Genomic DNA, 16,220 nt, shown 5'->3' with positions numbered 1-16,220 from the left:
CTCCTAGTCCTTCTCATCATTAGATTAGGCATGCTCAATTCCTACAATCATTCATCATTCTAGAACTGTGATGGCGAACCTATGGCACGGGTGCCACAGGTGGCACGCGGAGTCATATTGGTGGGCACATGAGTGTTGCCCTAGCTCAGCTCCAGAGCGCATGTGCGCACCGGCCAACTGATTTTCAGGCCTTCTGGTCCCACCGGAAGTCGGGAAACTGGCTGTTTCTGGCCTCCGGAAGGCCTCCGGGGGGATGGGGAAGGCTGTTTTTGCCCTCCCCAGTCTCCTAGAAAGTTTCTGGAGCCTGGGGAGGGGGAAAAACAGGCCTACTAGGCCCACCATGCCATCGTGTGCCAAAAGCAGGGAAAAGTGTGGGGGGGCACGTGCACATGCGCGGGAGGGCGGAGCGCATTGAATTATGGATATGGGCACCCGCATCCGCTACCCCCCCACTCCCCCCCTTTTGGCACGTGACAGCAAAAAGGTTAGCCATCACTGTTCTAGAGTCTCAACATCTTTTTTTTTATTGTCATCAAAATTGGACACAGTATTCCAAGTGTCTTGCCAGTGCAATATAAAATGGTACTAACACTTCACATGATGATATTGTCCCTCTGTTGATGCAGCCCAGAACTGCATTGGCTTTTTTGGCAGCTGCAACACACTGCTGGCTCATACTTAAGTCATTGTCCACTAGGACACTAAGATCCCTCTCACAAATATTGCTATTGAGCCAGACATCACCTATTCTATACCTGTGGTTTTTCTTTACCTATGTAAAATCTTTAACTTTTCTCATCACTAAATTTCATTTTGTTGGATAGTGTTTTTCTGTCAAGCTCCTTCTGGATTTTGAGCCTATCTTCTAAAATGTTGGCTATTCCCTAGCTTGGTGTTATCTGAAAATTTAATGAGTTCCCCTTCTATCCCCTCATTTAAATTGTTTATGAAGATGTTAAAGAGTACTAGATCTAAAACAGAACCTTGTGGTACCCACTGCTTACTTTCTTCCATGTAGATGTAGTTCCGTTGAGAACTACATATTTATCTATACGTTTAATATCATCAGACAGCAACACCTCCGTATCCCAGGTCCTTGGGAAGGACTTAATAGGTGGATAAAAATGTCAAATCCAGTCTAAACATTTGGCTGACTGTGCAGTGAATGATAATAATAATGCCTTTCAGTAATGCTTGAATGGTCCTGTTTAGGTTACCTAAACAAGGGCAATCATAGCCTAAACATTGGAAATAAAAATGAATTATGTTTATCTCAGTGGTATGAAGAGTTTCGCTTGCTGTTCAATTTCATTTGTTTAAACAGAGTATTTTGTCTTCTATGAGATTTAGCAAAGTAAGCTGACTGAAACCTTTATGATTTATGTTGAGAAATATAATCTCAGCATCTCATGGACATTGATTCCACAGTTGAGCAGGTCCATAAATAAAACACAAACTCACCTTTCAACCAAATGCTGACTTCTGGTGATTGGATCCAAATAAGATTATTGGCAATGTTGTGGAAGTTATGCCTTCTTTGAGATGTTTTTTTCAACTCTCCAGCTAGCAACAACCCTGGAATTAAGCAATCATATTTCTAACTATTAATCATATCCTTATAACAGTAACTCTAAAAGGTTTATTTTATTCTTTATTTTGCCAGGAATTGTGTTCCAAACCTCAGTTTATTATTGGAGGTGCCACCCGGACTGATATCTGCCAAGGGGCTTTAGGTGAGATATGGTTCATATGGCTTACTTTCTTCTTGAAGTATCCTTAGAATTATGTCTACATTGCTGAAAATGCCGTTTCAGAACCTGATGTGTTCTTTTCTGTGCTGCATGCAATCCAATCTTCATTGCTTTTAATGTACATCTTATCTTGTGTTTTGTATTGTTGTTGATGGACCAAAGAGCTGACAGTGAACGTGGAGGATTTGCTATTGCTCAATTCTAGGAATTAAGGAATTCTTTAACTTCTTTGTTGAAGGAGAGAAGGATTTAGTTATAACTAAAAGTAACCTTCTATCATATAGTTAATTATTTGGAAAGATTTTTAATATATACAATCAACTTGTATATGTGATCATTAGAAATAGAGATGAGAAATTTAAAAGACAAAAGGCAATTTATAAATCTGTATATGGACATTCTAGAAGTTGAAAACCAGATTTGGATTTCTTTCTCTTGCCTCTTAACTCTTGTCTTTAATTTATTTTGCTTGCTGTTTTTCTCTTTTTCCATACTTTGCATAACATTGTTTACCATGTGAATGAATAATTTGATGAGTATGTATGTATGCATTACATCTGCATAGTACTTAATTTGCAATTTAAGATATTGTATTCCAGTAGTGGTATTTAAATTTTTTTACTACTGGTTCTGTGGGCATGGCTTGGTGGGCATGGCAGGGGAAGGATACTGTAAAATCTCCATTCCCATCCCACTCCAGGGGAAGGTTACTGCAAAATGCCCATTTCCTCCCGATCAGCTGGGACTCGGGAGGCAGAGAAAAGATGGGGGCGGGGCCTGTCAGAGATGGTATTTACCGGTTCTCCGAATGACTCAAAATTTCCGCTACCCGTTCTCCAGAACTGGTCAGAACCTGCTGAATACCACCTCTGCTGTATTCCCACAGGGCAATTGCTGAGAGTAATATTTGTGAGTGGGGAAAATTTAATTAAGCCAATTTGTGGGATGACTGTTGCCTGATTTCCTCTTTTTTTTAGAGAGAGAAAGTTTTAACAAATATAGCTGGACTTCTACAACAAGCTTGACTGCAAACTATCCATCATATTTTAGTTTAATTGAGAATATAAAAATCATGTTACCCAATATCTTTTCTCTCCATGCATTTGTTTGAATAGATAGAGTTACAGTTAGGATAAGTCCTATGCAATGTCTGAGTTGGTGGTCATTACCAATATTAACATGTCTCAATTTGATTTCTGCTTTCTATATATTTTACACAAAAGTTACAATGTATAATTTGTTGGAGGAATGTATGTTGGGAATGCAGCATGCATTCCTCATCAACCACCATTATTGGTGAAAATTCATAGTTGGACTATATATGACTATTTGACTAAATGCAGTTACTCTCTCTGTGGGACTTCATGCCATACAGTCCCACGTAGACTGCAACATGTTTAGTTAAGATAACTTTACTTATGAGATATAATTGTTTTTACCCGTTCACATGTAAGATAGCAACGTTTACTTAAGAAATGTAAGATAAGGACTCTCGGTCTTAGAACCCATGAAAATTCTAGGCATTTCCATATATATATATATATTTATATGTAGAACTAAAAAAATAATGATTTTGATGCTTTAAGTATTCTGAATTAACAAATTCCTGAAAGATCCATCATCATCTCAATAGCTTCTTATTGAGGTTTGGAAATTTACTAGCTTGCTTCTATTCCATCCAAGTTTTCTATGTTTGCAGTTCTTCCACTTGTGAGTCATCTGATGAAGTGAGCTGCAGTTCACAAAAGACTTTGCCTTTTAATAAAACAGTCCATCTGAAAAAGGTGCTACCAGATTCCTTTTGATTTTTGAATAACATTATCTAATTGGTTGTACTTCTACAAGGTGAAATTATGAAGTTCAATTCTGCCTTCAAGACCCAGGTGCTTAGGTATTATATAGGGATGCTGGATATGAAGCGTTGTGCAGTATGCTGCATAAACAAAAATGCATATTATGCCAATTCTATCACAGGCACTCTTTCTTTTTCTTATGGTAATGTCAAGATTGTGGTAATGTAGGGTGCCCAACAGCTCAGTGGTTAAAGATGCTGACCTTGTCATCTGAAAAGTTGACAGCCCAGGTTTGAGCATTGCCTAACAGGGTGAGCTCCCATTCCTGCTCCAGCAGTTTGAAAGCATGCAACTGCAAGTAGGTTAATAGGTACCACTTTGGTGGGAAGGTAATAGTGTTCTGTGTACCTTTGGCGTATAGCCATTCTGGGTCACATGACCACAGAAGATATCTTTGGGCAACACTGGCTTCCTCGGCCAACAAGTGGAGATGAGCACCTCACCATAGAGTTGGACATGATTGGACAAGGAGGGTTTAACAAAGTTGAATTGTAGGTGAGAAGAAACTTAGTTTATAATAATACATTCACAATTCCTCTCCATAAATCTTTGCAAATTGGTCCTTTTTTGTACCACAATAATATACCACTTCGTGCATTGCCTTTTATTCTTTTAACGACTTGCTTCTTTCTTTTTCAAGATCTCATCTTCAACATCCAACCATGAGGTCTTTGGTCTTCCCCTTTTTCTCAACCAATTCACTCTTCTTATGTTTGTTTTGCAATTTGATCCTCATTTATTCTCTGTATAATGAAACAGTCTCGATGTATTTCTTTTGTACTGATCTGTTGTCTTTTTTTTACTTAGTCCATATTCATTTAGCACACGTTCATTCTTGATGTGATTTCTTCTTGATTTACCACATATGTTTTTAGTACCTCATTTTCACTTGTATTTGTATCTTAATTTACATTTAGGTTTATGGGAGTCTAAACCATGGAAGTAGATAAATCAGTAGAGGCAATTTAGAAAGTTTTTACTGCTTCAATTTGTTCAATTTCAAGGACTATAGCAGAAAAAGAAAAAGAGAGAGGGAAAGTAACAGATGTGTTCATTGCATACTGTCATGATGCTATCAAATTGTTCCCCCCACCAAAATCCTACTCCCTCTACAGACAGTTTTAGTGAATAAAACAAAGAATCCTCACAGCATGGTGGCATGACACCGTTATAGAAAAAATATTTCTTTTTCTTATGCAAATATGCTTTTTAATGGAGGAGACATCTGCCCCCTCCCACTCAGAGGAAAACTGTTTAAAGGTCATTGCTGTGATACCATGGCAACATCTTTTGAAAATGTATAAATACTAAACATGGTTTCTCTATGAAGACACCATTAATTTCCTTCCTTTTGCTTCACTGATTCATTATATCCAATGCACTAAACTTCATGATTATATGCAATGGGCAGCAATAACACAGACATTTAGCTATATTAGAGCCTTGAGACAAAACACTTCTCAAATATACTAAGGAATACCCAGAGAGAATTCTTTAAAAACAAGCTGTATGAATCCTAAATCTTTAATGTGGAAATTATTAAATTTGATTTGGTTTGTGCTACATAATTATTGTGGCATAAATGTGGCAAAAGATCATTGATAGTAACTATTTTACTGTACACATTATATTAAAAATGTGTATCGTTATTGGATCACTAAATAGCTGATTTCCTCATATAATATTATGATGAAATATTGGCAGCTATTACAGCTCCACTGTGCCCAAATAGCATACCTGTTTAGACTTCCATGTTCTGTCCTTTGATGCTACAGGTAGGATTGGGCTTTAAGGCAGCAGTCCCATAGAGTAGTGGTTCCAAACCTTTTTTTGGCCATGCTACCTAAGCATCTCTAAAATCCTGATGCCCCCCCCCCCGGTGACATATAATTTTTACTGTTCAAAAAGTCACTCCTACTCACACGGAGGAAGCCTAAAATGCCATTAACTTGGTTTAAACAAGGTTCCAATTGCCCCCATAAAAAATCAAATTGCCCCCCTGCAGGGCGTGGGCCTCATGTTGGGAACCACTGCTATAGAGGGAGCCAAAGTGGGAGGAGACTAAGGTTTCGAGAAGTACTCTTTGCAGACACAGAGAGAGAGAGAGACAGAGAGCTTTTTGGAAAGTGAAGGCCTACTACCAGTTTGCTCTGGTGGTATGGAATATCAGTGGAGGATTCAGAAGGCCTTTAATCCAGAACTTTGCTGACCCACAACTCAAAAATGGCAAATATTATGCCAATCCCATTACACTCAATCTTTCTTTTTCTTTTTAATGTCAAGATTGTGTAATGTAAGGGGGCGCAATGGCTCAGCAGCTAAAGACACTGAGCTTGTCTGCTGGAAAACTGACAGCCCAGGTTCAAGATCTGAGCACTGTGCGACAGGGTGAGCTCCCATTCTTGCCCCAGCTCCTGCCCACCTAGCAGTTCGAAAGCACGCATATGCAAGTATAATTAACAGTTACCACTTTGGTGGGAAGATTATTATCTTCCATGAAAGTTCCATGAACTTTTGGTGTATAGCCATTCTGGTCATATGACCACAGAAGACGTCTTCAGACAACACTGGCTCCCTTGACCAAGAAATGGAGATGAGCACCTCTCCCTAGAGTTGGACATGACTGGACAAGGAAACCTTTATCTTTTTTCTAATGTCAAGAAGAGTTTAACAAAGCTGAATTGTAGGTGAGAAGATGCTTCTTCTACATTGGCAAAGCTCAAAAGCTACTGGTTATTCTTACTGGGATTCTGTCTCACCAGCCCCATAAGGTTGTTTTGATTACCTACACTAGCTTACCTGGACATTAAACCTTGATTCATGTGATATTACCTGGGAGATACACCCCATTGCTTCAGAGTGTTTGCTGCTATGATAATGGTTGGAAAAAGAATCTTGTAGAAAGATCTAGTTCTTTTTCATAGAAATATCATCAAGAAAATGATGCTGAAATTAAAAAAAAAAATCATAGGCTAATTTACCGTTATCTTTTGGTTCTTTTCATTAGTACCATAAGAAATATATGGACCTTGCCAAAAAAATTAATACAAATGTCATTTGATTGCAGTAACAGAGAAGTCAAATAAATAAATAAATGGTACCAATAATCTATATTATTGAGTTAAGGTATCCAAGTATTTCCCATTTCCAAATATCGCTGAATATTTTGGCCAAATTCCCTGTTATATCCTCTCAGAGAGACTGAATAGCTGACCAGAAGGTATGGCAAAGGAAGACAAAACAGAAGCACATCTAAGATAAATTGTGCTAATCCAGATCAAGAGCTTCCAGCCAAGAAATCAAATGAGAACACAAGGGAGTATGGATAAACAGAAATGTTGTACCAACAACATACTGGCACCAACTTAGCCATTTATTTAGTTGCCCTTATTCTCCAAATGTTCCTGGAGTATCAGCAGGATCCTGAGCCAGAACACAAGCTGATTCTTATTTCCTTTTTTAAGGAGAGCTAAGTAATAGGAAGCTTGTGCTACTGTGAGACACTGTGGTAATCAGATGGAGAAGGATTTCAATGGGTTTCGGAGGTGGGTCAACAGGAAGGAAATGTTTCAAAGAGCCTCTGCCTTAATTGTCCGACTTGCCTGGGAACTTACCAAATCTTGAACAGTCTTTGAGGTTGTGTTTATCCCTAGCTAGTATTAAAGACTTTCTGAAATCTGTATCATTCTTGGATTTTGAGTTAGCCAGCTATTGGAGCTTGTCAGCTAACAATAGTGTGATGCAGCTTCTCATTTGGTCCTCATTTGGTCTCGCTACCATCTTTAATTCTGGGATTCTAGTAAGGTGTGGATTGAGGACATTTCATTCCCTGGCCCTACAGCTTTGCTTTAAGTGGCGATTCTCCAGGGTGATAGATTCAGGATGTCTCCTTAGGTACATATTGTTCCCTCCTGTTTATGGAATCAAGTCTTGATTTCCTACATCTAAATGTGAGCAGTGACTATGCAGGTAGTGGAGTCCATAACACTAGAAAGCAAAATCACAAAACTGCATCTCACTTACTTTGGCCATGTAATGCAGGGGAATTCACTGGAGAAAGCAATTATGTTTGGAAGAGTTAGTGGTAAAAGAAAACCCAGCCATCAAAGAACACAATGGCTGGACACTATCAAAGCCGACATCAGGCAGAACATAGAAAAACTCAAAGAAATAGTGCAAGATCAGAGGATGTGGAGAGACCTGGCCCATAAAATCGCCAGGAATCAGACTCAACTGAATAAATAACATCATCATCAAATATGAGCAAGAGAGGAAACTTATAAAACTGTTTTTGAGGACAGAACTTATATTAAAGTAGATTAATTATGTACCATCAAGTCAATGTTGACTCTCAGCAACCTGAGAGTCATATACTTTCTCTAGGATGATCAGCCTCCAACCTAGTCTTTTATCAGTGGTGAAATTCAAATTTTTTTACTACCGGTTCTGTGAGCGTGGCTTGGTGGGCGTGGTGTGGCTTGGTGGGCATGGCTTGGTGGGCGTGGCAGGAGAAGGATACTGCAAAATATCCATTCCCACCCCACTCTGGGGCCAGCCAGAGGTGGTATTTGCTGGTTCTCCAAACTACTCAAAATTTCCACTACCAGTTCTCCAGAACCTGTCAGAATCTGCTGGATTTCACCCCTGTCTTTTATATCTTCTAACAGTGCACTCATTGCCATTTTAATTGTATCCATCAATCTTATTGCTGGTTATCTATTAGGCATACAAGACCAGGACTGCACATGAAGTTCCAATTAAATTGATTTATTGCTCAGGAATCTACTCAACTAACAGCGCTATTTTGAAGCTAGATAAGGGTTAACAGAATTCAAAGGGGGGGTTGGACATTGTATGTTTCTACATAGAGATTCTAAGACAATTCCTCTTTTGGCTCCACCCCTAGGTTCTGCCAATCCTTCTCCTACATTATCATCTTTTTGTATTTACTTTCTCTGTTTGCACTGTAGGAAGTTAGCACCCACCCCTTTCCTGAAAGAGTGAAATATTTTAGGAAATATGAAAAAGGCAGAATATTATATTTCCCTGGGAGAAGCATGTTTTACAGGCAAAGCAGCTCCCACCTTCCTGCCCCCCACCCTTTGTTAATGGGACAGAGGCAGAAACCCAATCCTTTGTCAAAGGACATTTGCAACACAATAGCAACAGAAACTAACACAATGGGACCCATCTAGACAGAGGCTCACCACATGGCACCTGGGAAGATTGCATCAGCCAGCAAGACCCCCACCCCCTGGGAGTCTGACAACCAATCAGGATACTCTTTTGGGGCCCCATGAAATGCAGAGCCAGAGAGAGCATAAATACCCGAGGATTTTCTGTATCTGCCCCCTTTTCTGTTCAGGAACTCAACCCATGTGATCCTGTCCACCATTAAACCATCTTTCCAAGCAGTCTCCATGTTTCCAGCGTCTTTTTCCCCACTTGGAGCAGAACCTAGAAGGATGTTTCTTCCAACAGCACCTTTCTCAGAGTCTTTGCATAACATGTCCACATTTTAATGAGGACATTTGTACTTGTGTAAAAACAATGAATTGATTTATTCTGTGATCCCAAAGTAATATTATATTCATTTTAACTCACTGCTTACTGCCTGTGCCCCAGGTATGAGGTAAAATGTTATCCAAACTGGAACTTGAAAATTGTTAGTTATTCCAGGCAAAATTGTTACGGTAGTTATTCTTAAAGATGTCTTTACAAGAGGAGAGTTTTGTTGTGAAAACAAATCAATATTGTTACTTGTTTATTTCTGGATACAGACTGTTCCAACCTCTGAAGCATAACCAACATTCAGTGCCTACCATGATGATCAGCTTGCATTAAGCATAAAATCAAAGAAGCCTGTTATCAAAAGATCAAAGCAGAATTGCATTGAGTGGGATGGGGAACTAGAATGTTGCTGGTTTAGCTATAAATGTTGTTGGTTTCCTTTGGGACTATTGTTGCCTGCACAACCACTGATAGGTAATTTTAGGAATGAAGGGTGGGAGTGAAGTGTCTGCTGTTTTCAATTTGGGGATATATATTTCTGAAGCTTTTCCTATTCAATCCTGATAGAACATATTTTGGATATATTGTTTATTTTCACACACATAGTGTGAAAGTGGCAGTAGCAGTCTTTATCTGGCAATGGTAGAAAAGAATCAGCTGGAAATCCCAATGTATACCAATGGAGTAAAGTGGAAAAGACATAGAATTGAAGCATTATTTGTTTTGACCACCAGAACTGAACGGGGCTCATTGTCCCTCTGAACAAAATTATACTCAGAATCGTTCCAGACTGTACATTTCTGCTATATACAATTTGGGCAGCTGATGTTATACCCTGTTGATCTGCAAATCAACCAATATATTTTATTTTGGTTTCTTTTATCTTAAATGAAATGATTGATCTAGATTGGCCAGTGAGATTCAAATTTGCTAAATTTTGTTCTCTGCCTTTATGTAGCATTTGATTTTATTTTGGTTTTTTTAGGAGACTGTTGGCTTCTAGCAGCCATTGCTTCTCTCACTTTGAATGAAGAAATTTTGGCTCGGGTGGTTCCCAGTGATCAAAGTTTCCAAGACAATTATGCAGGAATCTTCCACTTCCAGGTATCAAAAGAGTCTTTTATGCTTTTCTGCTGTTTTACTGGAGCAAAGTTTATGGGTTTGCTCATGAAGAACAGAAAGGGCCCTTCTAGATATAATTTGTCCCCAGGAAGGTCATGGTGTTTTCATAACACTTCCTTAGCAGTGCTTTTCAAGTAATTCCCCACTTACAAATACCGATGAAATATAAATTTTCTGGAAATGTTGAAGACATGAGGTGGAAGAGGAGGGTAAAATTCTAAAAAATGTTGTAAAAGTATACATCAATATAATGTTTTGCAAAATGTAGCCTAACTAGAACTAGCATGATAAATATGTATGTATAGATACAGTATTTAGTCAAAGCTAGTGACATGAGCTGGAGCCATGCTGTTGATCAGCAAAACTGGTTCGAAGTTTTGGAGTAGGAGAACATAAATGAAATTAATTCAGATTTGATACCAAAATCACTATCTTAATATACACATAGTAATACACATAGTAAACAAAGTAACTCCTACCTTCAAAACGATACTATAGAGCACTGCACACCAGAACAACTAGACACACGAACGCCATCACTCTGCTAAACGAATAATTCCCTCAAAACTGTCAAACTAGTTACTAAGTCTGCATTACTATTAATCTTCTCATTGTTCCTATCACCCATCTCTTCCCACTTATGACTGTATGACTGTAACCTTGTTGCTGGTATCCTTAAGATTTATATTAACTGTTTCCCTATGACTGTCATTAAGTGTTGTACCTTATGATTCTTGATGAATTTCTTTTATGTTCTTTTCTTTTATGTACACTGAGAGCATATGCACCAAGACAAATTCCTTGTGTGTCCAATCACACTTGGCCAATAAAGAGTTCTGTTCTGTTCTATTCTGTTCTATTCTATATTCTAATTATAGTAATAGCAAGCATAAAGAAAAACATACATGGTAAAATCTGTCAACAGTAGAGTAGTTACGAGTGGATGTGGGTACTCCATCTGGAGGTTTTAAGAAAAGCACGGACAGCCACATCTCATGAATGGCTTAACTAGATGATGCTTGTAGTTCTTTCCAGCGCCACAGTTCTATAGTGATATATTCCAATTGTTCTTGAATAAAACCATGTTCCTTGCCAAAGCCATCTTCCCAGCCTCCAGAATTTCCAACCAGCATTGTTAGAGCATGGCTATAGCTCATGTCATTGGGCCTTGATTGGATTGTTTTCTTTCTCCTTTCAGTTCTGGCAGTATGGAGAGTGGACAGACGTTGTTGTTGATGATCGATTGCCAACCAAAAATGGAGAACTACTTTTTGTTCACTCAGCAGAGAGAAATGAATTCTGGAGTGCCCTACTGGAGAAGGCCTATGCCAAGTAAGTGAAGATTAAGAACATTCTGCTGCTTTATGCAAACTTTAGAAGTCTTCCATAAGTGAAACACAAAGCTAGGGTATGATATGGTGGACATGACTCTGAAGAATTATTTAACATGTTTCAACCCCAAATCTGGTAGCTTGAACTTGGCTGAAAATAACAAACTTAGAATGAAAGAATTCAGAGTCTAGAAATTTGTTCTAACAGAACTACTAAGAAGGAGTCATAATCCTTGCACACACAATTGCATTTCTAAACTCTCCTCTCCCATGCCTTTAATGTTTCGATAGCTTTCTATTGTTTCTCCTGCTAACATCCCTCCCCCCCGGGAATGATATTGATAGTACATTTTAATAACAAATTTTAAGATAGTAATAAAAGCAATGTATTCAGTATCCATTAATATCCATTAATATTTTCCCTTGACTTATAGACACAGGTAGGTAAGCATGTCTGGATAAAAGAAAGAAAAAGAGAAAGAAAATTAAATGCAGTATGGGGGCAATCCTTTTCCAAAATGTGTTTTTTTGTTGTTGTTGTTTTTAATAATAGCTGCAGGAAGAGGATAATTGTTGGATAATTGTATTTTGTATGTTGTTTCTAAAGGAAGGAAGGAAGGAAGGAAGGAAGGAAGGAAGGAAGGAAGGAAGGAAGAAAAAGAAAGAAAGAAAGAAAAAGAAAGAAAGAAAGAAGGAAGGAAGGAAGGAAGGAAGGAAGGAAGGAAAGAAAGAGAATTATCTCCGTTAATTTGTATTTTCTGGATTAATATATACCAAAATATGGTTCCCAATTCTCTGTCATTTGTGATTACAATTATCATCTCAGAAATAATTTTAAAGGGCTTATGTTTAGTAAGATTATAAAAACAAGATGTTTGAAAAAGAAAATTGCATAATTTTGGAGGCATTGAACAGAACAGCTTTGTGATTTAATATTGATTAATACTATGCCAAATAGAAAAAATACTGATTAGTGAATGCTTGTTCCATATTGTACTTCAGGGGAAAGCTTGCTTTAGATAAGCTTTGCCCATATTCCTCATAAAACTTTCATTTCTAACTTTCACAATCCATGACATTTGTTTGGAGCCAAAATGAGTAATTTAAAGCCATACCCATAACATCAGGGTATAGTTTACATATGCATAGTTTACATATGCATAAACTATATACATAGTTTAATACGGCATAATGATGGGTAAGAGGTCAAGGGAGGCATAACACTTTGTGATAGACTCACATGTTGATGTTTGATTTCTCATGAATGAAAAAAAGAGACAGTGTAGACATCTGAGAATGGAGTTCCATCTCTGTTAAGAGTGGATTTCCAAAGACAGAGTTATTAAATATTAAAAGTTTGGGTTGTATCTTTCACAGGGTGAATGGTTCCTATGAAGGTCTTTCAGGGGGAAGCACTACTGAGGGCTTTGAAGACTTCACTGGTGGAATTGCAGAGTGGTATGAGCTGCAGAAAGCACCACCAAACCTGTTCAAAATAATCCAGAAAGCTCTTCAGAAAGGTTCTCTCCTTGGGTGTTCTATTGATGTAAGTTAATACCATAGTCTCCAAGTTCTTTTGAATGCAAAGGAATTATTTGACTGATGTAATTGATAATGACATGATAGCACAGAATTTCAACTTTCTTGCTCATACCCAAAAGCTGGGAAATCCATAATTCTTCCCTTCTTTAAGAATGGAGGTACAGCTTTGAAGTGGACCAGCTTTGCCTACTAAAGAGCAAGAAAAAGTCAAATGAGTTGTTCTAGAAGCATATAAGTGCTGTATCTTCCACTATCATTCCTGTTGCTTAGTCTTTCTTGCAGCAAATATATGGGTTGATGAAGGTTAAAGATAAGGAATTAGCTGCTGCTGTAGGCATCTTCCTGCATCTGGAGATCCTCTTAAATAAACACTAAGCCTCAAACCTTCTAATAGCTACAGTGTTTGACCAGAACTAGGCAACAACATGCCTGGAAATCTTTACTGAAAAATGTGAAAGTAAAAAGTGTGCCATTTTAATTTCTGGGCAACCAGTTTAGCTGATAAGAAGCAGATATACAGTAAAGTAAAGCAACTGACTCAGTAGCAGATTCTGAGCAAACATTAAAATACTCCAAATAGGGAATATTGTTAAACTGTTCCTCTGCCAGTATTCAATCTTTCTGGTATGAGCTTTCAGATTTTCTTTTGCCCTTTTGAAAGCACTCTGAATCCAAATGGATTAGAAAACCCTGACAGAAAATTATGGCAGAAAATTATTGGAGGTAATGCAAAAGAGGTCTTTTGATAAGTTCCATATATAACTATGGTCTCTCCTGCCAATCCTGGCTCTTTGTAAGCTGTGAAGCATATATAGATATTGTTGTGGCTCCGTTACCTGAGCCTGTGTCATCGACAGGAGAGGATTCCGAGAGTGAAGGAGAGGAGTTGGCAAGGCCTCCCTCTCCAGGACCCTCCTCTCTGGCAATGCCTTCGGTGTCCGCTGAAGGGCAAGAGATAGGGCCGGGGCCAAGCACGTCCACGCAGCCACAGATGGACAGTGATGAGGGTAATGAGTCTTGGAGCGTGGTGGCCAGTCAAACTTTGTGACGAACAAAGCTGAAAGCTTCCACGCCATTCTGCATTGCCGGACTTTTGTTATAGACTTTGTTGGATTATCTCTGGACTTGATTGACTCTGTAATTATTGAGCTGTTTCTTTTGATGTACCAGAAGTGGGGAGAAGTTATCTCTCCTCTTCGTAAGTAATAAACTCTTGGCAGGCAGCCACTAGGTTGTTGCCAAGTTCCGTTATCATAAGGAAAAGGATTTTGCCGGCTGGTTTGGTCTTTAACTCTTGAACGTCTGTTGGTGTGTGTGCGTGTGAGACGGGGACAGAACAGATATTCTCTGCAAGGTTTTCTTATATACTAAAGTGGTAATGATGACTGTTCACTTGGATCTCTCAGTATACAGTAATTGTCTCCAGAACCAGCCCCAAATAGTGAAGCTTCAACTATTCAGGAAACTTCCTCAATACTAAGGGCAAATACCAAGGAATTATTTATTGTCTATGTATACATATCTAGTGTTATCTCTAATGTTGTCCAATGAGCCCCTCTACTCTCTAAATTTTATCATAACTGTAAAGTAATTAAGAATTCATACAATATACTAAGCTCTAAATCATGGTTTACAAACCACACTTGCTGTGTTCACCAACATATTGAGATTATGTATGAACCTAGCCAGTGACTGCTTTAATTCATCTGCCAAACTTTGCAGCTGTGTTAACGTCAGATCTGAAAACGTGTCTCTAAATAGAGAGTTACCCATCACATGTAAACTTTACCAGATGTAGGAGGAATACAAAACATGAGAACAATGCTGAATCCCCATCAACTCTGGGCCACATTTTCTACCCACATACTACTCGCAGCAACTTTCCTATTAGGAAAAATGGTTTTTAGAACTGAAACCAAGTTTGGAAAATAACCTAGGGCAGTGATGGCTAACCTTTTTGCCATCGCGTGCCAAAAGCTGGGGGTGTGTGGGGTGGTCACCCGTGTGTGTGCCCACAAGCATAATTCTATGCACCCTGACCCCCCCATGCATGTGTGCGCGACCCCCCATGCTCCCTCTGCTTTTGGCATGTGATGGCATGGTGAGCCCGGTAGGTCCGTATTTTGTCCTCCCCGGGCTCCAGAGGCTTTCTAGGAGCCTGGGGAGGGCAAAAACAGTCTTCTTCACCTCCCTGGAAGCCCTCCAGAGGCCGGAAACATCCTGTTTGCTGACTTCCGTTGGGCCCAGAAGGCCCAAAAATCAGCTTGCCAGCGCACGCATGCGTGCTGGAGCTGAGCTAAGGCAACGCTCGTGTACCCACCAATATGGCTCCGTGTGCCACCTCTGGCACATGTGCCATAGGTTCGCCATCACGGACCTAGGGTGTGAGCCAACTGTGACACAGGGAAAGAATTGGCTGGCTGATGAGAGCTTGTCTTTGCTCGATTGTTGTGGCCCTTCTGGCTGTCCATGTGATTAGAGCACATACATATTAAAAGCCTCTTGGGTAGTACCATCACATGCAGTTTCATTCCAAACAGGAAACTGAGTTGGAAATTTCCCTCACTCCAGTTAAAACATCCTGTTCAGAATCCTTTGTCTCAACAAATAAGAAAGAAAATAGGACGGTTGTTTTCTTGCTGCCAAAGTTAATGCTAATTGCATGAGTTTCAGGCTTGAAATGAATAGGCTGGCCCCTTTCCAATAAAGTTTTAATGAAATATACAGATGGCTCTAGTTCTGATAGGGGACTTTTTTTCAAACAAATGATAAACATTCAGGGCCAAAAAGACAGAGATGGGGGTGGGAAGGAAATAGATGGGTGGGGGGAGAGTTGAAGTGCTCCTGAGGTCATAAGTGCAGGTGGCCTGCCAAACTTCTGAATTTTGTTCACACGATTGCAGGAGTGCTGCAACATCCTTAACTTAGGCAACCTGACATAACTATTATTTGTTCAATGCTGCCATAACTTCTTCAAACAGTCTCTTAATGAATGGTTGCTAAGTGAAGACTACCTGTACCATCATGCCCAGTCTGATGTTGTGCTAAAACATTTTAATCATGATTTACCAAATAAATCACAGCAGACTGAATACATATGGCGTGAATTT

At 39.1% G+C, this 16,220-nt stretch overlaps 1 protein-coding gene across 1 annotated transcript in view; it reads left to right on the top strand.

Moving 5' to 3' along the window:
• The window catches only part of CAPN2 (calpain 2), a 41,332-nt gene that overhangs the window by 4,544 nt on the left and 20,568 nt on the right, over positions 1–16,220 (top strand). Inside the window, exons 2-5 of the mRNA XM_034427905.3 lie at positions 1,664–1,733; positions 10,101–10,219; positions 11,436–11,569; positions 12,946–13,114. Coding sequence (XP_034283796.1) covers positions 1,664–1,733; positions 10,101–10,219; positions 11,436–11,569; positions 12,946–13,114 — 492 coding nt within the window. The remainder of the gene's footprint in view (positions 1–1,663; positions 1,734–10,100; positions 10,220–11,435; positions 11,570–12,945; positions 13,115–16,220) is intronic.

Source organism: Pantherophis guttatus, chromosome 1 (assembly GCF_059756535.1).
Source record: "Pantherophis guttatus breed Tessera chromosome 1, ASM5975653v1, whole genome shotgun sequence".
Taxonomy (NCBI): domain Eukaryota; kingdom Metazoa; phylum Chordata; class Lepidosauria; order Squamata; family Colubridae; genus Pantherophis; species Pantherophis guttatus.
Note: the sequence above shows the minus strand (reverse complement) of the source record. Positions and strands in the feature narration are given on the sequence as shown.